General features: G+C 43.3%; 1 protein-coding gene across 3 annotated transcripts in view; it reads right to left on the bottom strand.

The window, feature by feature from the left end:
- BLVRA (biliverdin reductase A) overlaps positions 1-22,312 on the bottom strand; it is a 30,322-nt gene extending 8,010 nt beyond the window's left edge. The window contains exons 1-6 of one of the 3 annotated variants that reach the window (XM_051611638.1): positions 22,217-22,312; positions 5,704-5,831; positions 4,239-4,358; positions 3,559-3,656; positions 2,077-2,184; positions 1,224-1,395 (exon numbers count right to left, since the gene is read on the bottom strand). In XM_051611638.1, coding sequence (XP_051467598.1) covers positions 1,224-1,395; positions 2,077-2,184; positions 3,559-3,656; positions 4,239-4,358; positions 5,704-5,822 — 617 coding nt within the window. In that variant the 5' untranslated portion in view covers positions 5,823-5,831; positions 22,217-22,312. Of the gene's footprint in view, positions 1-1,223; positions 1,396-2,076; positions 2,185-3,558; positions 3,657-4,238; positions 4,359-5,703; positions 5,832-5,975; positions 6,080-9,545; positions 9,625-22,216 lie in introns of those variants that run through there. The other 2 variants (XM_051611640.1, XM_051611639.1) reach the window with 2 other exon arrangements.
- Positions 22,313-22,637: the final 325 nt, after the last annotated feature.

Here is a 22,637-nt window from a genome sequence, read left to right as displayed (position 1 = left end):
GCATGGTAAAACGTATTATGGGCCTATTCCTACATCCAGACATCAAAAAAAAGCTATTTAAACCTCCTTGTGCTCCTCAGCAGACATTGTTAGGTAGTGGATTCACTGTGGTCCCCCAGGGATCAGTATTAGGCCCAATGCTGTTTAACATCTTCCTAAGTAACCTGGGTATTGGGAACCAGAGCACCCTGATGAAGTTAGCTGACTACACCAAGTTGAGTGGAGAGATTAACACTTCAGAAGGGAGAGCCCCCCTCAAGGATGACCTAGACAGACTGGAGGAGTGGGCTAGCAGGAACCTTATGAAGTTCAACAGAGAGAAGTGTAAGGTATTGTACCTGGGAACACATAACCCAAGAGTGCAGTTCAGACTGGGATCCACCTGGCTGGAGAGCAGCCCTGTGGAAAGGGACCTGGGGTTCTTGGTGGATAACAGGCTCAACATGAGTGAACAATGTGCTGCTGTGGCAAAGAAAGCCAACAGGATGCTGGGCTGCATCAACAAGGGCATCACCAGCAGAGATAAAGAAGTCATCATCTCACTCTTCTTGGCACTTGTCAGACCATACCTGGAGTATCGTGTTCAGTTTTGGTCCCTGCTCTACAAAAAGGATGCAGACAGGCTGGAGAGGGCCCAGAGAAGGACCACAAGGATGATCAGAGGACTGAAGGACTTGCCATGTGAGGAGAGGCTGAGAAAACTGGGTTTGTTCAGCCTTGAGAAAAGAAGGCTTCGGGGAGACCTTATTACCATGTTGCAGTACTTACAGGGTGGCTACCGAGAAGATGAGAGACTCCCCCTTTACAAGGAGTCACATGGAAAAGAGCAGGGGTCATGGACACAAGTTGCTCCTGGGGAGATTCTGATTGGACACAAGAGGTAAATTTTTCACCACGAGGACAGTCAAACATTGGAATAGTCTCCCAAGGGAAGTGGTAGATTCCCCCACATGCGAGAGTTTTAAGTCTCAGCTTGACAAGGTGCTGAGCCACCTCATATAAACTACAGTAGTACCTAGAAAGGTTGGACCAGATGATCCTTGAGGTCCCTTCCAACCTGGCATTCTATGATTCTATAAGAAGTACATTCAAGTCTGTTTATCTCGTATACTTTCATGCCAGCATCCACCCATTCTGTTTCCACCAGAGGAAGAGAGGATGCAGAATTCCTGCAGATGATAACCAAGCAGCCTGGCTCACCTGCTGCTATGGACATTACTCACTTCTTGTTTGCTGTCTGAAAGTGAACAGTCATCCTGGAATAATTCTTATCCTTCTGCTTTTCTCTGGTGGCAGAGGTAACAGTGAGGTCTCCAAAGAGGTCAATCAGCCAAGTCAGTCGGGCAATTCCACTGAAAGCTGGGAATCCTGTTTTGTTTTCATCGAGGACACTACCTGGTGGAACAGCAACAGAAAGTTTTGAAAAACGTTAAAGAAAATGATGTCCTCTGCATAGGAAATGCTGGAGAAACTGCACTGTTGCCAGCTTAATGACCAGGGTGTAACAAGGCCAAGAGTGGATGGACTGAGTAGGAAATGCATCAGTTGGTGAGTTATGACAGAGAAGGCTGCACAAAGTACATATACAACAAACACTTCACCACGTGTTGAGGACAGGAGGGTGTACATAGATTTGAAAAGGGAATAAAGAGGGAAGAAAATAATGGCTTGAAAGTCATTGAGGTGAATCACCAGTACAGAAGACTGAAGGTCCCCACTAAAAACTGGGACACTTCCTCAGAACTCATCCTCCTCTCTGAGACCAGTATTTGGTCACTACCACCAAAGTATGGAAGGGATGAAGAAGAGCCCTGTCCTCTATACAAGGCACAGGCTTGCATTCTTCACCAGACAGAAGAAAGCCAAAGCCCATAGAAGACAACTGTTAAGGCAAAGGTGTTTTCCAGACAGTTCTGTAATTTTATGGAAATACCCAGAGCTGATACCTTGGTCTCTAGTCACTTCATAGAGAGACTCTTGTCTAAAAGGTCTCTGAATGAAGTCTGGAAGGACTGGCCTCCCTGTGGAGCAGGCAGACAAATCCAGATCATCTTTAATTTCATTACAGATACTGACCTGTGAAATGCAATGTTCCCTTCACCAGGTCTTTCCCAGCCACCTCTTTCTTCAGCTGCTTGTACTCTTCAGTCAGAAGTTCAATGTGCTCCACATGGAGGATTTTTTCTGCCATTAAAAAGAGAAAAACCTACCAAAAATCAGGACAGATTAAATAAGAGAGGCACATCTAAGCAGTAAAGGCTTCAGCTGCCACCAGTGGGAACTCACTTAGAAATGTTCTCATGCATGGCTGGCAAAACTGTGTCAGGAAGAAAACCATACACAGGCCCCACACTGAGGCATCTATCTGGGTTAAGGATTTTCAGGAGACAACAAATATAGAGACTAGAGGAACAGCGGCCACTACATTTAAAAGAAACTCGGTAATGAAACCAAATGAAGGCTGAAACATTAGTCTTCAAAGTAAAAGATGGATTAATTCTTGACCTCTTTCTCCTCGCATTTCCTTATTCTGCATTTTTTCCTCCTAGGGTAATAGGAAAGAAAAAGGAGGGAAGAAACCAGCATAATACTCAGACCCAGATTGTAACAATATGTCAAGGCATCCCTCCTTCCATTGCGATTAATTGGTTTACTTTGGAATAGAGGCTATCAGATACATGTTGAACGTGGCCCTCATTCAATATGTGTTTCTCTGGAAGGCTTCCAAGAGAGGCAATTTAGGCTTCTGACAGTAACTACTGCTGCTTTGAGGGAAGAGGCATAAATTCTGCTCAATGGGAAGCCGTTTGGCGAGCAACAAGGCAGTGAGTGGTGTGGGTACAGGGAGACAGCAAAGCAGAAATCCTGTACCACTCATGTTTTAGGACAAAAGCCACAAGGGAAATTTTTAAGAAGCACTGTTATAAATAGTGCAGCTTGTGCAAATGGTTTGTGCTCTGCTCCTGCCCAGCACTGTTCTTTTCCTTGCAGCCCCATACCTCCCCACTGGCCTCAGCAGAACTACCAGCTTTTGACCCTTGCCCCCACAGGGATGGGACCACAGGCTTTCCAGAAATAAAGAGATTTTTGCTCAAGAGACAAGCTGTCTTTCAGACAGGGATACGTGGCTGGCCTACAACAGCATGGGCAGCTGTGTTTGACCAGCACATCAAAAATGCTAGAAGGCTGGTAAGCTGTTTCCAGTTTTATTTTCAGGAGGAGAGAGAACAGGGAGCTGTACGAGTCCAGTGGTGACACTCATTAAGCCCTTTTACCATCACTGAGACAGAAGTTTCCTTCTCTACATGCATTCTTTGTGTCACAAGCAGAGACCAGCACTTCTGTGAAGGCAAACATACTTTACTCTCAGCGTTGACATTTGTGTGTTTATTTCCCCATTGGCACACATCTTAAATCCTAGATTTACACACCTCTGAGACAGGCACACTCCCTTGTACATCGTCTTTACTAGTGGACTGGAGTCTTGCCTTGAGTTTGATGCCTTTGGTGCTACCCAGCGGGTAATACTGCTTACACCCTTGAGAACAAATGCATTACCTTTCTGCTCAGCCATCTCCCAGAGCTCGTGGGCTGCCTTAGCAGACAAAGCCATGGGGTACTCAACAAGGACATGCTTCCCAGCTTCTAAAAACATTCTGAAAGGGAAACAAGATCAGTCTTTTAATAATCTTTCCCCCACATGTCAGCCCCCATATGGAGAAATCACAGCTTGGAGTACGAGAAGTAAATGGCGACTTTCCTAGGAAGGATGGTGTGGTGATTGTATCACACATCTAAACACCAGGAGAGCTGGGTTTTAGTTCTCCTTTTTTCCACAAAGTTCCCTCACTGACCTGCAGCAAGTCAGTACATCCCACAGCATTGAGCATTGCAATTTCTAACTTCCAGACGCTTGAATGGCTGGAGTGGGGCACTGGAGTACCCTTCATCTATATAACTTGTGAGGAAAGGCTTTGAATCCTGTTTTAAGCTGTGTCTATCAAAACACAGGCCTAGAGGGACACAGCTGGAATTACTTGGGAAATTAATGTATCCTAAATTCTACCTTCTTCCAGTACTTATTGGGTGCTCTAGGGTACTTGCTATCATTCGCTTCAGGCTTTCGGTCTGGCAGTCTCTCTTCTGCAACAGGTTACACAGCTCCTCTATGCTTCTAAATTACAGGGGAAAGGGTGGGAAAATGGAAAGAAAAAAAACCACAAAACACCTGAAAATACCTGATAGTTTCTTCATGGCTTCTGTTTTCTGTGCTGATGAAGGCTGCATGTATCTCTTTGCTTCTCAGAGCATCTTCCAGGCTAATCTGCTTCACCTCATTGATACTGCCAAAACTTCTCCTGCATATTTAGCACAAATGAAATCAGGGCTTAACCATCACAGCCCTTTCTTCCCAACTGCATGCTGTGCAGCAGCACTTAGAAATTGTTCCCATGGACCACTGTCTCCCTGAGTTCAGCCAGGTATAAGTGAGGCAGCTTGTGATCCAGAAAGGGCACAAGCCTTTACAGACAGAAGCAGAGTACAAAGAACAAAACAGATGGGGCCAGTGAGTAGGTGGTGGCATCAGTACAGAAATAGTCCTGCTATAGAAGCATTTTTTTGTTTTGGTGTGGTTTTTGTTTTGTTTGGTTTTTTTTTTTTTGCTTTGTTGGTTGTTTTGTTTTTAAATAAGCATCACTACAAAAGAGCCATTTTAAGAGCAACTTGAAAGAGGACAGTGCTCCTATGGGAGAACTTCTCCCCAGCATGCTGAACACAGGCAAAAGCACTTGCATTGGCAGAGAAACAGGCAACTACAACAAGTACATTGAAGTAGGAGAGAGGAAAAAGCAGATGCTTGGCTATGATGGCTCCTAACCAGCAACACACACATCATGTCAGTGCTAAGGGGAAAGCTCTCTTATCCACCTGAAATGAAACACACACACACTTCTCTCAAAAGTTCTTTGCATTAGTAAAGACAGGAGCAGACACCTTGACAGTGTTAGGACACAACAGCAGCAGGGCAGACCACAAGCAGGAATGCTCAGAAGGAGGTATATGCTAAATTTCCACAGCTCCAAGTTAGTGAGAAAAACTCTTGCTCTCTAAGAGGCAACCATAATCTATGTACTAAATAATGGGATTTTATTTAAAGATATCTACAGGTTCAGTATGTGTTTTAAAAAAATACATTATAAAGTTGCAGTATTAAGAGCTTTATAACATGCTTTTTTAAACAAACTTTAAAAAGCTCTGTCAAACTTCTTATATTTTTTAAGGTTGTCTACAAATGTTATGCAGACATTAGCTCATTAGTGTAATTATTGTCTGTATCATCCTAAACCTACAGGAAATTTCAGTCAGACAGAATTGCATTTCTTTTTATCACACAGATCCTGCAGTGACAATGTCTCTCAGCTTTTACTTCAGTCATTTCTGCAAGCTATCTCACTAAGGTAACCTATTCGTTCCCTCTTGCAAAGTTTCTGTGCTCATTTCCCAGCTGCCACTCAGAATGACAGGCATATTTGTGTAAACTTTCCCTTTTCAGGCAGCCTTAATTATAAGATAAATATAAAATGATGGATATTCTTCCCCCGCCCCCCTTAAACAACAGTCCTCCACACGGAAAGGCACATGCATCAGAAGAAATAAACATTACAATATCCATATTAAACACGTTAAGATGAGCTTTCTAACCTGGATACAAATCCAAAGAGTTTCAGGTGCTCAGAAGGGCTGGAAGGCAAGGGATTCATCAAGTCTCGGATTCGTGCTAAGCCAGCAATTCCAACTCCAACCACCACAGTCCCAAACATTTTGTTAATCTGAAAACAAAAATAAAATAAAAACAAAGAGGCAACAAGTTGTTGTTGGGTTGTTTGGAGGTTTTTTTTGTGCAGGGAGAGGAGTAGCTGGGCAGGGAGGTGGGAGGATGGATTACTCTTGAACTCGTTTCCATATAGCCAAACCTTGTTCAGATGTCAGCAACCCGCTAAGAGAGATGTGATGCTACAGGCTACTGAGCTCACTTGCATCCCATTGAAACGTAGTCAAGTGGTTCAGCCTGTCTTAGGACTGGTCTTGAGTCTTGAATTTAACAGCTGTTATATCACAGCTCTGGCACAAAGTTCTTCCTTTCCAAGAATAGAAGGCAGACTCCAAAAGTGAGACATTCTTCTATTTATATCGCTGCTTCCATGCTGGAAAGGATCCAAAAGGTTCTGCAAACCCAGCAGAGCTTTACATAAACCCTGCTGACTTCCTGAGCATCTGCAGCACAGCCTGCCCTGGGCTGCTACATGGATATTGACACTGCCCGGCAGCATAGCAGGAATACTTTGGGACAGGAAGCAAAGAGCATCTTTTCTGCCCCCATGTAACTGCTGGCACGTCCTACAGTGTCAAGATGCAACTAACTATCTGATAATTTGGTTAAGATGCTTGCTTGCTATTTCCATGCACAAAGAAAGCTCTCCCATCTCTCTAATGACAGGCAGGCATGTCCTCAGGATTTACATCTCCCAAAAGCCCATCTCTGCCCCAACTGCATCATACGGAGGATGAGCCAGGTATTGCACTTGCTGGCTGTGCTACTGATCCCAAGGAACAAATTCTCCTGTTGGTTTTATGATTTGGGGTTGATTTGTGGAAGCACTGGGCAACTGGTGTAACCTTTCAAACCTGCACTGTCCCCCAACCCAAAGGGCTAGCGACACTTTGTAAAGTAATTTTAAGATTTACAGAAAAAACTGCTGGAAACCAAGCCAAGTCAGCCTCCTTGCATTTTTATGTTACTTCCATCCTGTTACAGCATCCCTTCAAACTCTGTTTCTTGTGTTCTGGTGTTCTTCCAGCCCCTGCCTTCACTTCATTACCACTACCTGATCACAACCCTTCAAATCCTTCTGAGACTTAAAAGGATAAATGGACAACCCTACTCCTCCCCTCCTTGTGCCTCTCATCTGATGGGATCACAGGGCAGCAGCACAGCCACAAGTGACTGTTCTGACAAGGCTAGAGGTTGACAGCTGCTAAGAAATTACATCAACTGGCACAAAGAAAAGAAAGCCCCTCTCCAATCACATCACGTCTGGATTTTGTTTTTCTGTAAGTTCCTGCCTACGTATATATTTCTCTTGGTGCTGAACTTTGCTTGCTTTATACATGCCAAAAGGGTGCAAGGGTAAAACACAGCAGCATGTTTAATATAAAAGAAGAAATGAGTCATATTGGAAGAGTTCTCTAAGGGGATTACAGTAACATGTCATTACCAAATATTTGAGGTATAATGTGATGACACTGCTCACCAGGGAACAGATGTACAGGGCTGAGAGAGAAAGGGGGAAAGTAGGGCAACATAACCACACAACCCATTTTCAGTTCCACCCACAGGCAGAGTCCCGGGCTGGGCTCACAGTTACACTCGCTTCTCTCTACTACCAAAGAGAAAAAAGACAGAGAAATGCAGAATAATCTCAGCTGGAAGGAGCCCCTGGAGGTCACCTGATCCAAACCCCACTTGGCTGCACCAGGGCCGTGCCAAGCTCTGGCTGTCCCCACAGATGGGAATCCATCAGCTTCCCAGGGTCCTTGCTGCAGCATTTGACCACCTTCACAAGAATTTCTTCCTAGTACCTACTCACCATTTACTGCATTGTCTATTGCCATTTCACTGCTCATCTCCCAAAAGAGTGTGGCTCCACCTCCTCTACATCCTCTCATCAGAAAGGTGTATGCAGCAATAATACCCTCCTTTACCCTTCTTTTCTGGAGGCTGGATAAACCTAGTTCCCTCATCCTCCCCAGAAGCATGCTGTGGCCCAAAGTTCAGCTTATCCACCACCATACACAGGGTACTTTCTGGCTTTACAGCCAGGCAGTCACCAGCCTGTACTGGTGCACAGTTATTTCACCCTGGATGAGGCACTCTACATCTGCCTTTGTTGAACTTCATGATGTTCCCGTCTGTCATTTCTCCAGTCTGGCCAGGCCCCTCTAGTGTACTGACCACTTCCACCAGTTTGATTTGAGGCACAGACTTGCTGAAGCTTCACTCCACCCCATCGACATTTAACATTATTGATCTTGATATCAAATCCCAAGGGATGGCACTAAGTGGTTGGACTAGTTCATTAACAGTTGCTTGAACTTTGTGTCACAGATCACAGAGCTCTGAGCCAATTTTACACCCACCTTATAGCTCATTCAGTTCCCATATTGACAAGTGGGCCATAAAGACACCACAGGAGACCCCAGGGAGAGCCCTGCTGAAGTCAAGCTAAAAGCCATTCACTGTTTTCCTCTTGTTGACAGGTCCAGTCATCTTGCCATGAAACACAGTAGGATTGGTCAGGCAAGATTTGCCCTTGCTAAAACCAACACTGGCTGATCACAATTGCCTTCTTGGCCCTCTTCTGCTTGAAAGTGCCTTCTAGGAGGATTTGCTCCATTACTTTCACAGGGACAGTGGAGAGGATGGATCAGCCTGCACTTCCCGGGACACTCATGCTTTTCCTCCTTGAAAATAAGCACCTTTGCCCTTTTGCAGTTGCCAAGAACTGACTGCCACGTGTCCTTGCAGTGACTTCAACCAGGTTGCTCAGCATCCTTGGAAGTACCTTGTCGGGAGCCAGAAGCTGCTGTACATCTAATTAGCTCAAGAGCTTTATCACCACCTTCCCCTACTGTGAGTAATGCTACATTCCCACAGACTCTGTTACTGGACTCTGAAACCCAGGAGACCTGAGAACAGACCTTATTAGTGAAAACCAGGGCAGAAAAAAAAAGGCAAGTACTTTCAAGTTCCATCATCCCATCCCCAATGAGCTACAGGCTCACATTTTATCAGCCTCCTTTGTCTTGCCAAACCCAGAGAAACCCTTCCCATAGTCCATTTCAGTGCCATCTGAGCTTTGCCTTTCCCATATCCATCCCTCCGAGCCTGGCCACTGGATAGACCCTGGATAGTCCCTCCCAGCTTGTGCACTTCCTTTTTGAGTTTGAGCTCAGTAAGGAGGTCCCTGACAATCCATGCCTACTTTCTGCCATGCTTGGCTCTGCTTCCAGAACACTGGAGTGGGCCCTACTTGTGCTCTGGGGAGGTCAACCCTGTAGATCAGCCCCAGCCCCTATGCCCCCCCCAGCAGTCTCCCATGGGATCTTGTCAAGCAGAGCCATCAAAAAGCCAAAAAACTGCTCTTGTGAAGTGTATGGTTGTAATTCTTTAAAATTTAGATTCATAAAGGACTCCAGTGTGAATTAGAACCCGGTCAGCAGAGGTTTAGAAGCAGTTCAGCTGGAGAGCCAATCAGGGGCTTACTTTAAATTCAGAAATTTTCAAGGTTACTGGAGTGTTGAGCTGTTAATATTTGCCTACAGCCTTTAGTGAGATTGGGAGTGGGAGTCACATGGCAGATAAATTCCCCTGCAGCTCCTACAGTAATTTTGTTTCCAAGAACTGCTTTTTTAATTTATTTATTTTTCTGGTGAGCTGCTGACCTCCACTGCAACGAAGTGGAAAAGGTGGGGGAGCTGATTACCTCCTTGCAGTGTCACGATAAAGAACATCTCTCTCTCAGCAGACACTCAGGTTGCAGAACATCAACATTTCTGCCTCTTCTTTGAAACAATTTTCCTAGGTTCATTTGACGAGCAACTTCTGACCTCCCCAAAAGTCACATTTAAGAGAAGCAAGATGATTTCAACCTAGGAACAAAACCTGTTACTATGCAACCTGTTGCCATAGCAACCATTTGGTCCAGGTCAAGGGTTTGCAGACTAATAGGGAATCCACATGGAAAGAGACAGATACTAAACGCACATTGCAGAACCTTTGCTTACATGCACAGCTGAGAGAAAAACTTCTACGTCTGCATCCCTGCTGCTGCTTTTTATTACCCTCATTTTGCTCACAAAACACATCCTGGAGCTACTCAGGGAGAAAAGTAAATTGGATGTTTTTTGGAACTGTCATGAAATCAGGTAAGAGCAGAATAGAAAATATTCATCTGAGCATCCAGATGATTATATGAAAATTTACTCCTTATTTAGAACCTTTAGACTAGGATAACAGCTTTTCAGGTAGAAAAACAATGAAAGAGGAAGCCTAAACTGTAAATTGCTGTGCCTGCCTTCCATGCCTTTTTCTTTAGATAGGTGACCTCGGTTAAATCTTTACAAAAATTTCAGAGGCGTTTTCAAGGCTGCTGAACTTTGGCTCCTGTTGTACTGAAAAACTGTACAGTAAGAGATATTAACAGTACACAAACCTGCATCAAAAAGCATTTTTCTCCACCCTTTCCTAACTGCTATATGAAGGCAAAGGGGCTGGTGGTAAGATCTGAATGGGATGTCCCTCTTGCTCACAGCTTGTGATTCAAGAGTGCCTTCCATCACAACTGCCCTGGCTGGGTCACAGGCAGCTCTGCCAGCCCCATAACGGGTCTGGGTGGGGACAGGGGCATGGTGGCTGCAGACTGGTGCAGGAGCTCTTTCCCCACTGATAGCCAGCACAAGTGGCTCCTCTTACCGAGGAAGGATGAGCCCTGCGTAACACAGAGGCAGACACAAAAAAGGCAGCCAGCTGATGATCATTTGTCCTACACAGACACACCACCGTCTCACCATCCCAAGCATTTGTGGAAAATTTAGCAGTAAACCAGAAATATTCAGTGGCAAAACAGGCAATGGAGTACACCCAAAGGGATTGGTCACATAGCAAACGTGTTCCTCTCTGGTGCAATCACAGGGGGGTTCAGTTCCTACATCTCAAAACCCCTAACGCTCACAGAGGTAAGCTTTAGGGAAGTGAGATTAACCTGTTTCCTGCAACATCACTAAGGCCATGCAAAGCCAGTGCAGAGGCAAGATAAAAGGCAGAACTTCAGAATTATCACCCCTTCAAGAAAATTTTTCATGGCATATCTAGACATTACAGGATGAGAACAAGTACCTTCTCCCATCATATATAAAGAATTTCAGTAAGCCTTGTGGATTCTCTTTGTAGTTTTCAAAGTCTTGTTCCCAAAGGTGTGAATGAGTGACTCAGAAATAAAAATATTTTACCAATGAGTACTTACTCTGAAAATGCTGCTGTCAAAGTTAGTTCACTTTTGCATACTCAACAGTTGAACCATTTAATTCCCACATTAATTCTTCAGCAATATTCACTCTCTTCAGCACCTCCTTCTACACCTGCCAGAACTTTGCTTACATTAAATCTGTAATTCTACCAAGCCTGAGTGATGACATATGTTATAATTTCCCTCCTGCCACTTACAAATACACAACACAATCCCCATTGACCTGACATGCACCTCCCACTGCTCCCACTGTAAAGAGGGCTCATAGGGCCAGGGGTCAGCAACTGGGGAGACTGGGATTCAGAGGCAGCTGAATGCAGGTGTCTGAGCTCAGCTGCTGGAGGGATCTACCTTATACCTATGTATATATACATACATATTCTCACTGGCAGACCTTTGTCCTGCTCAGCCAGAGAGGAGAGCAGGATATGGCTGCTGGTGTTGCCTGTTTTTATGCAAGTGCTCTGTCTGTGATCTGTGTGGCTGGCCATGTCCATATGTACATGTGTGCATATGTGTGCTCTGTGTGCATGTGTGGACTGGGAATATGTTCTAAGCCTCACTACTGCTTGGACCTGGGAGCCTGGAGCTACAACCACCTTATCTCTGTCGGGCTGTCAGATTCAACCTGGTATTTTCCCCTTAACTTAAGCTAGGCTGGACCCATTAAGCTCTCCAGAGCTCCCTGGGCAAAAGACTTGTGGATTAGACAACAGAGAGAATGTTTTCTCTGTCCAAGTAGCAAAGCCTTGAGATGGGGGTTCCAGCATCTTCCTCAAGAGTTTTTAGGGGAACACCAGACAGACAGCAGCAGTCACTGTAAAATCAACAAGCTGAAACCTTGAGATCCCTTACATCCCCTCATCTCTGATTTCAAATACCCAGAGCCCTGGCAGATGCTGTGTACTAAGTGTGCTGGTACATGGTATGGTCTGTGTCACCACATCTTACTCTCCTATTGTCTGCTGGTAGCAAGATGCATCTGCCTGGAGCAGAGAAAGCAGAAGCTGAACAGTGTGGCTTTTGTTAGTGTTTTTAGAAGGGCAGAACTGCACCAATGCTCCAATTTAATAGCCTATTCAAAGGCATAAATATCCTTTGTTCTGTAGGGAACCACTTAGGCACTTCCACCTCTGTATGTGCTGAAGGACCATCAGGAAGTAGACTCAACAGAGGCCTCACTCATCTTAACTAAAGGCAGAACTTGAATAAAAAGGAAAATCAGCAATGAAAGCAAAGAAATTAATTGTTTTAATAAGTGCTGGAGTGGGAGTTCCTGTTTTTCCGCTTCCTTTGCTGCAACATGGAGATAAAAGTAGTCTTTTTGCAAGGCAGAGACAGTCCACAAGTCAGGTCCCAACACTGCCCCTTCTGTCACTTCTCCTTAAAGATACTAATTGAACACAAAATGAGAGTGACAGAGAAAATTTCTTGAAAACCAACCAAGAACATTTATAGTCTCCACATTTCAGAGGAAAATAACAGCACCTAGAAGTTGTAGAGCAACCACATACATTTTCCTTGAGAGCTGTTTGTTGTGGTTTTAATATCAACCCTCCCCAGCATCTCTCCATCTTTTTCCATCGATGACAACCCAGGCCACAACTTCCTGGCAGGCACCAGGCTCTGGTGGGTGAGTTACACATTTGAGGCACCAACTTTCACAGAGGTTTGCCCGCAAAAAAGCCTCTCATGCCAAGTGGCATCACTGTACCTTGGACATAGCCAGAGTAGGCTTTTCTTCCTGGCTTTTCAACGCCATTTGAACAATACACCCACATAATTTCACATTACTGTGTGGGCTTTCTCATTAAATTCTGATTTTCCAACAGGCTTTTAAAGCTGAAGTTAATATAGTTATATTGAAATATGGCCAGATGCTGTGTTACAGCTGCCAGACAAGCACCTTTACTAACTGTGGATGGTTAAGAATAGACAGCTATACTATCTCTTACATTTCTAACTAAGCAGAAAGGAGAAGAACTCTCTCTTCTGTAAAGCACTCTCAGACCTACTGGTGATAAGCTCAATGTAAGAAGTAGCTATTATTACAGCCTCTCTTCTTTGCTGTAGGAAATCCCACACAGATCAGATATCTAGAAAGGGTAGCTAAGGTTTATATTGAAATATCTATATAAAACAATGCCATATAATGCATGACACACAAATATCTTATTTCTTTCCTTTCTCTTGCTGTTAAATTCATCTGAAAGTCAAACCCCACAAGGAATTATATGCTTGCTTATCTTTAACTGCAAATAATCCCATTGATATCAGTGAAAATACTCCTACAAGTACATTAAGAAATAAGAGCTTTTGCTGTTTACTGTAATATTATTAGGCATAAGAACAAAACACGTATCCAGGCACAAGTATGGTCTTTTAATATCTTCATGGACTCAACCCGAGAGATGATACCTATCTTCCGGTCCACTAAAGGTCAATTCATGACAGGATGACCTATTTTGAGAATTTCCAAAACAACAAAAAAAGCCTTCCTGCTACACACTGTCGTCACCATGAAAATACTGCTCTTCATGGCTGATGAAACCCTCTGCCTCCATCGTTAACATGATGGTAAATATTAACACAGAGGCTTGCCCTATACTCTCTCCATAGCAAACAATATAGACATAAAATGTAGCTGGTCAGACAAGTGTATTGTTTTAGCCAACTTTTTCTTCCCTTACCCCAGCAAAAATGTTTTCACCCTTCTGAAACAAAGAGTGATGGAAAGTTTTTTAATAACTAAATTAAGATAACTTGGGAAGTAGAAAACGTTTTGCATAAAGTTGTCATCTTAAAAATGATGCATGCAATAGCTACCCCCTCCGCCATGTTATCATCTTACCACTCCTCAGTAAGTTCTGAAAAATGCAAATAGATTCTCCATTCTCATTATATTTCAGAAATCTAAAAATGGCAGCAATTGCTTGAGAGTAGGACAAAAGGAAATAGTTATTGGATGAAAATTAACAATTGAAGTTATTCAAATCCCTCCTAACTTTAGAGCTCAGTATTTTTCATGTTATTGGGTACTGCAACACTCAAGAATCTCACAGGCCAGTCACTGGCCTGCCCTCTCCTGAAGAGTTAGTCTGCAATTCAATGTGATTTAGTGGTCAGCTAGGCTTGATGTGCTACTCATCTATTAAAATTGTCCCAAGAGACCGAAAACATCTTTACCAAAGTATCAGCCACTAGAGGGGGCATTTGGTATCCTGCTTAAATCATACTGATTAGAAAGTGAACTTGAAAAATAATTTTAAAAGTTACAGGAATGCTGTAAAAGCGTATTTTCCACAGTACTTCAGCTGCACGTTAGGTCCTATAAAAAGTTTCAGGAAGAACAATGCTTTATGTTTGCTTGACATTGCAAAACCAGACGGCATATCTCCCAATTTTGAGGTCTACACCCATCAAAACATATGATTTCTACAAGCAGAGGTACAGTAGTTTTATATATCAAAAGATGAATACATTTCCCACTAGTTTTGATTTGCCTGTACAGTCAGACAACTCTGAGCATGCCTAAACCTGAACCTCCAAGCATATCCACCTAGAGTCTGACACATTCAGGCTCACACTCAGGCTTGCAAATGAGCAAAAAAATGACCTACAAAATAGTTCCTGTTTACAAGCATCTGCCTCTTTATGGATCCACCATCACAGGATTTAGAATTAAAAAAAAAGTCTCCAGAAGGACCTAAAAAACTGCCACAAACAAAGCAGAAGATCCTACTTGGTTCAAGCCACTTCAACAACTACTAGTAGAAACATGTCTAAAGAGAGATCAGTAGATATTCCAACTCCTAGCTCGGGCATTCCCATCTTGCACGTGGATGTGTAATGAATACAAAACTCAAGACAAATGTTAACTTGGCTTGATGGTTGGGTCCATGCAGTAACATTAGCTGAAGAAGGTCACAGGACAGATTGTGCCAGTGTATCAGGGGCACTGTGGGTTCTACATACTTGGTTAAAATCTTGTTGGTTTGGGACCAGTGAAGCTGCTGGTAACACCTACAAAACCCATGACCTCTACCAAACTCTCTGTAAAAGTAACTATAATTGGGGAACAGGCTATAAAAAAAACCCAAAAAATCTTTACTCCAGACAATCTGCCTTCAAATATGTCGAGCTGGAAGGTTTTAGTGAAGCTGATTGCCTGCTAAGAGGAGTATTTTAAGTACATGCTCTATTCAGAATCAGTATGACCATACAACTAGGACAAAACAACCAAGTATCACTTTTAATTTTCTCTGCCAATAGGATCTACTTAATGAGGACCAGGATTTTATTTACAACAATTATGGCTGAACAAATGGATAATATTCTGTGAAAGGCAAGATCAGCACAACAACCTAACTACGCAACAACTAAAACAGCTATTGCAAAGGTTCAGGAGCAGACAATGCTCAGTCCACTAGATTTTTTCTTCAGTGTTTTGGTAAAGTGACTTAATAGTTACTTTTATAAGATAAGAGCTCTGTCCCTTCCTCAAGTTCATGCCTTTAACCGTACCATCCCTTGAAGTGACCGAAGAGGTCACTGAGTTCTAAAAAGAACAGAGTGGCTGTACTGAACCACCACCATCCAATGCTACCAATGGTAACATTACGATATTTCTTAATGTAACAGCAATTCTGTTGATTTCTTTATTCAGCCTTACAGCTTTTTGAAAGCTCAGTCTAAATCCCTTCTTTCCTACTTGCCTCCTGCTAGCCTAACTTAACAAAGCATTTTGAGGTTCCGTGAGAGAAACGCACTGTATAAAACCAATTTATAGTAATCAAGCCATTTACATCTCAGGCATGACTGAGGCCTCTCCACAAACTGGTTTCAGACAAAGAGTATCTTTTCTTAACATTAGAAATTGAAAATACAAGGCATTCTACATTAGTATCATAAACACAAACACTACACGTGGATATTCATATGTTGTCACTGTTTTATAGAAGCCTGCCTTCGCTATCAGACAATAAATCTCCATTCCTCCCTTCCATGGTCAGACTTGTGTCAATGAAGGCAGCAGTGGAGCCTCAGCAGCTCAGAATACCTAACTGTCTGCAACGATCTGTTCTCTAAGCCCACTTAGATCCATTGGATTTGGTTTGGATTGAGTCAGAGAAAGAGCATAGCAGTGTGGCCAAACAATGGCTTGTGAGCCAGACTTAAAGGTCACAAGCCATTTGACTACACCTGCTTTCAAGCTGGACGGCTTTTCCTCCTGAGGACATAGATTTTAGTTCTGTAGTCTGGAACAGGAAACGTTACTCCAAGTAGGCACATAAACAACAATAAGGTGATGTAGGAGCTCGAAATTAAAAATAATAATAAAGAGCACACTGTAAAGGAATGTACTTTCAACTTCTTTTTGTTACAATGACAGAATGGTTTGGGTTGGGAGGAAACTCTGAAGTTCATCTAGTCCACCTCCCCTGCTATGAGTGTGATGTTTCCCTCTTTCCTGTTACTGAGAACTTTGCCCAATTGCCATGACTTTTCAAATATGATGGAGAGTGACTTGGCAACTGCATCAGTTCTCCCTGCTCGTGATAATTCTCTCAATGAAAAAGGCCATCTCTGTCAGCACCACAGCAGGAGATCCCAAAAGCACAAGATGAAGAGATTATGCCTGTTGTAGTATAGACCGAGCCAGCAACGAAGAACCACGCATCCGCTTGCTGGCTTATTCTTCTCCTCATTGTGGGATGGGGAGGAGAAAATGTAACAAAAAGCTCATGGGTTGAGACAAGCGCAGGGTGGGTTCACTCACCAATTATGGCTATGGGCAAAAGAAACTTGGGGAAAAAAAATCAATTTACTTTGTCACCAATCAAATCACAGAGGGCAATGAGAAGCAAAACCAGAGCTTAAAAACAAATACCTTACCCCACCCCTCCCCTCTTCCCAGGTCCAAATTCCCTTGCTCCAGATTTCTCTACCTTCTTCTCCCCAGAAGCTCAGGGAAATGGCGAATGGGGTTTACAGTCAATTTGCCACACAGTTTTCTGCTCCCTCCTCCTCTGGGAGGAAGACTCCACAAAATATTTTAGCAGTTTCCTTTTCCCCTTCTTAAATATGTCAATTGCAGAGGCATTATCACCCTTGCTGATGGGCTTGACCTTGGCCAGAAGCAGGTCCAGATTTTGGTGCCAGGGGAGACCCCAGCAGCTTCTCACAGGAGTCACCACTGTAGTCCCTTCCCAGCTACCAAAGCCCTGCCATACAGACCCAACACAAAGCCAGATTCAGTAGTAATTTAGCCAAAAAGAAATTTAATGTCCAGGGTTATCAGCACTTTCATGCTTCCTTAGGAACACGTACAATAGGAGGGTTCCCCTCCCATGTTTTAAAAACAAGAACATTGCATTTCTGGGATTGCAGGACATTTGAGGCTGGGCAGGTACCAGTCAATTGACAGGGATGGTGGTAAGTTGCAGTGGACCAGCATTTTTTTCGAAAGGGGCTCTTTCAACCTGAGCACACGAACAAAAGAAAACTGCAGAGCTTGCATATGACTGGGGGAGAGAAGTGCGTCATGCATCTCCCTTGTGCAAAATTAGACCTTTTTCAGAAACAGCAGGGAATAAAGACTGTGTTTTCCATCTCTGCCATCTTGAGAAAACAGCATCCTTTCTGGTGGAGTCCTTACCAGAAACACTGGCTCAGAGCAGGTGGAGAATTACATTGCTACGTTCCCTTCTCAGAGGACAACAGAAGAAAGGATATGAAGCTCTTCTCTCCCCTAAAACAGAGGATAAGCTACCATCCAGCCACTTCAAGCCTTGCTTATATTATCATATAATATGGGTATTTTAACTGAGATCCAAATATTATAGATCAGGTGAGCTGCCACCAGAACCTATCCAGGAAGGACTGGGTTGGAAACCCCTGTCAGAATCCTGTTATTTTTAAGCAGTAAGAAGAGTCAGGCAAATCACCCGTTTACTTTTAAAAGATTTATTCAACTGTCCTTAGTCTCAAGGCCTCATTACAGATGCCAGGCATGTAAGGACAGACAGTATGTCTTATTTTTCTAAATACTGGATTATATGCAAGGATAGCTATTCCACTTTACTGTGCAAGTAAGTAAATAAAGGTTTTGCTTAGTCTGCTGCCATTTGAGAAGATTACAGAGTCCAAACGAAAAACATGTTTCCCAGAGCAAACTTTTCCAGCAGCCACCAGTACTGGTTATCCTGACTTCTGGGTGACAAAGATAAGACATCTCAGGGCCATCTCTGACATTCCTGCACTTCAGGTTACTCAGGCAGCAAATTCAAGAACTCCATACTTATGTATAAAACAGGCCTGCTCTGTCTTACATTGGACACCTGGAATGAAAGTGGATGAAGCCCATGATCACCTCCAATACCAGAAATGCACCGTTCCAGTTTATACACTCAGCACTTAACAGTGAATTGCCACCAGTACAGAATCCATCTTCATCCTTCCCAGCAAGTTCTTTGCAGGTTTTTGCCACTAGAGAATCCTAGCTTTAGAAGTCAGAAGTCAGAAGTTAATCTGCCTTCTCCATCCAAATTTTGTGAACCTGCTTTAATGGGGACCAAAACCAAACCAAACCAACTCAGTCCTCCATTTACTTGCTTCTGTCACCAAGACTAAGCACAGAGATCTGTACAAACACACAGTTGCGCAGTGCCTGAGAAAAATCAGCATATTACTCTGAAGACAAGTATGAGCAAGCCACCACAGCCTCAAAATTCATCATCAAGTAACAGACTAACCAGTCTTCTGATGCTAGTCCGTGTCAGAACCTGCAAAAACAGCAAATACTGACTAAAGGTTGTTCTCCTAGCAACAGAAAGGTTCACAAAGCTTCACAGCCTCTAGCATAGCTAAAACACATCCATGATGTGTCAGCTAGAATGACTGTGATCTCGACGTTTCCCCCCACATCCTGTACTACTTCTCCTCATATTTAGGGATTATTTAATAATTCCATGTTCTTTCTGGCAGCTTTCCTCTCATTCACAGAAAAAAGGTAATGACAAGAAAAGAAAGATCCCTTTCTGCTTACATATTTCACTAATAAACACAGTAACATTACTTGAGCCATGAGAACGCCTCGCTTTATTAGCCAGTGTAGTGAAGCCCTCAATATAGCATTTAGGATAGTTACTATAACAGGAACACTAGTTGCCCTAAATAGTATTTCTAACTGTTTTATAAAACTATGCTGAGAGAAAAAAAGGATAAACACCCTCTTCTATGCTAACTGTTGAACTCATGTTGTTAGAGTGGTGACTTGCACTCATCTGGAATAACAAGATTAGCAAGTGCATTTCATTATCTTTCCCAGTCAGGTGTGTTTTCTTCAATGCTTTCTAATTACCACAGTAGAGCTCTGTCTGGGTTGAGAATATTAGTCTAGGGAATGCTTAAGTTCACTTCAACAAAAAGCCAACACTCTTTTTGCTTAGTAGAGAAGAAACTATTCAAATGTATATTTATAAAATTTATTACAACTGCAGTTATTTTATAAAGTCTCAAGATTTCAAGGCCAAAAACTTTGGACTTCCATGCATAAGAACACCTGCCAAAGATCAAGACTAGCTCCAGAGAAGTACAGGCCCTCAGCAACCTTTGTTCTACTAAATTACAACAGGACATGGATATATTCAGTGTCTCTTCTTTTTACTACAGGATTATGCTGATAAATGCACTGGATTTCAGACTGGTTTTCTTCCTTAAGCCCCATTCCCTCCCCTCTCACTGAAATAACCTTTTTGTCACCTCACTTAACAAAGAGCAGTACAACCATAACAAATTCTTTTACTACCCTAAGCACTATGTGCAAGCTTCAGAAAGATCTACAGTTGCCTGAAAATTAGAAGTGAACAAGTTATTCCCAGTCCTGCATATGCTGATGTTGCTACATCACTGAGTTAAATACAAGAACTCCCTTCCTGGGGAGTTACTCGCCCACTGCAAACACTGATTTATCACACCTACCCAAGCTCTTTCTGTTAGTTTCTCCACTTCTTTCCAGATGTGGTTTGTTTTTATCTCCTGCTGCCTCACTGCTGCTTACTTAGCAAAGGTAAGCAGCAAAGATGGAGCCTCAATGGACCACACCAGAAAAGAAAACACCCACTGAAGCTTTCTACAACAAATGTGCACAATTTACTGTGCAATATCCTGTCCACAAGCCATATGAAACTGAGGTGACTTCAGAGACATCATTAGAAAGCAAAAATGTCAATGCACATTCCACTCCTCCATCTTCCTGAAGTCCTGACACCAAAGTGTAAGATGGGAAGTGATTCCCATTTTAATTAAAAAACCGATCAGTTAATTTATCCATTTATCTTCACTTGTTTTGACTAGGATGGTTCATTTTTAGTGCAGGGATCAAAGTGGTCCTTTTCTCATCCTGTTCTCATCTGCTGAGCTTAGTTTCTGAAGTCTGTGGATACAGCAGACATTTCTCACAAAAAAAAACAAACTTAAATTGTCCCTTTTACATTGAAAATTAAGTTCTCAGAGCTGAATGTGGTGGTCTCTTGGGGTTGTCAGAGGGTTTTTTGGAGCGTGTGGAGTGAGTGTTGAAACATCTGGTTAGCGCAAGAATTTGGAAAATAATGAGGACACCAAAAATAAAAAGTTGAAGATGACAAAGATTGATTGTCCTTTTTAGCTATACAAAATAAACACTGCCGTTCCTTTAAGGATAACACAAGCCACACTTCATTGACTTAAAACTCCAGTTGCTCACAAACAGTAACTCAATTCACTGTCTAAAGGAACTGTGAAGTTGGTATTGGAAAAGAAGTTTGTTGACCATGTGCATGTAGACTCAGGAGGACATGTCCAGAATTATCAGCTTGCTAGTATAAGGGAACTTCCATGATCCAATAAATAAGAATCATAGAAATCATCAATATTTTACTATCAATTATTGAATATCTAAGTTGCGTGCACTGCTTGTGAGAATAGTTTTTACTAAGACTTTCCGAAAATATTCTTAAATACTTACCTATTGCTTTTATTTTGTGAAGATTAAATGTCAAGTTGGATTTATATTACTGAAACAGATTTCTCTTTATTTTCCCATTTATTGACATCAATGACAGAAAGATGCTCGAACACTATGTTATTGATTTTTGGCACAGTGTCATTCAGTGTTCACATCTGTAATCAAAGAACCAACAGCTGAACAACTATCCTTATTCCAAGAAAATTGATTTGGCAAACTAATGCATGGAGTTTCATAAAAAAATCTTTCACAGTTCAATAAAGTGTTGCCCTAATTAACACTAGCTTGTTTTTTTTTTAACAAGCTCCAACAAGTTCAGCAGAATGCCAGGAGTGTTATATAAAGGCTGAGTCTGTTTCTTCTCCATGCGTTGACTGAGCCTTAACGCATATATTTTTTAAGACAGAGATAGTTGGTAACTGTGACTAGAGCATAAAGCAATTTATTAATAAAGAATCACTGCGTTTTAGACATGGATGCAGTGCCGTATCTGAGAACGTAAGATTCATCTTTCACTTGCCAAAAGCTGTCTGGACTATGTTCCTACCACGTTCCTTTACAAAAGGAAAATACTCTCATCTTCACTTTACACATGGGTAAACTGGGGTGCATTAAGGTGAATGATCTTTTGGTTCATAAGGGGGTGTCAAACACCTGCTGTAAACATGGATTTTAACAGCATTCGGACGAAGCTCTGCACTTCTGAAAGCAAGCCCAGAAGATACTTCGTAGGAAGGGTGTTAAGTGACTTCTCACGCTCCCACCATGCGGTGCCCTGGCCACCCAGTGATGCTACTTGGCTACCTCCACGTCATTTACAAGCTGCTACTCTGCTTCACTGCATCTCGGACTTTTCTCCAAAGGGCTTTCTTTTCTCTGGTTCTCTCTCTCTCTGCTCCCCTCCCCCTCACTTCCCGAATGCTGGCCTGTCCCCTCTAATGCCTCTGGAGCAGCCAGGACGAGGTGACTCGCAGGACTACCCTACTCCTTCACAACCGAGGGGGAAACGCTGCTGGCAAGCACATCTTGGAAGGGGTGGAGGGGGGGGGGGGCGTTCAGAACACGCAAGCCGGACTTTCAAATCCTAATTACAGTTAGCAGGGATTAAGTAAGAGTCACTAACCTCTTCGGCTCACAGAGGAGAAACGTGATCCCGCCTAATCCTCCTCCGCTCCCCGCAGCTCCCTCTTACACAACGCTCTGCAGCTCCAGCATATCAGTGCCCTCCTGCTATCATTGCAGCAACACCCCCTTGGCCGGGAACCCAATAAGGACACTACAGGGGCGGGCTGTAGCCGGGGCAGCTGCGGCACAGCGGTGGTGGGCGCTGTCGGGGACCTGCCCCCCAAGAAACACCCCGACAGCCGCAGGTGGCTGCCGGGGGGCTGGGACCCCCCGGGGGGTTCTGTGCAGGATCCCGCATGCAGCGGTCACGCCAGCCGGGCACTGCCCGGAGCCCAGCCGTGCCATGGTTTTCGGGGACATCAGCAGCGCTGTGTCTGCCCAGCGGCATGCCTAGGGTCCGTGCTGCAGGCTGTGGTCAG

The sequence above is a fragment of the Apus apus genome, chromosome 2 (genome assembly GCF_020740795.1).
Source record: "Apus apus isolate bApuApu2 chromosome 2, bApuApu2.pri.cur, whole genome shotgun sequence".
Lineage (NCBI taxonomy): Eukaryota > Metazoa > Chordata > Aves > Apodiformes > Apodidae > Apus > Apus apus.
The sequence above is the reverse complement of the archived record's forward strand: the minus strand, read 5'-3'. Positions and strand labels throughout refer to the sequence as shown.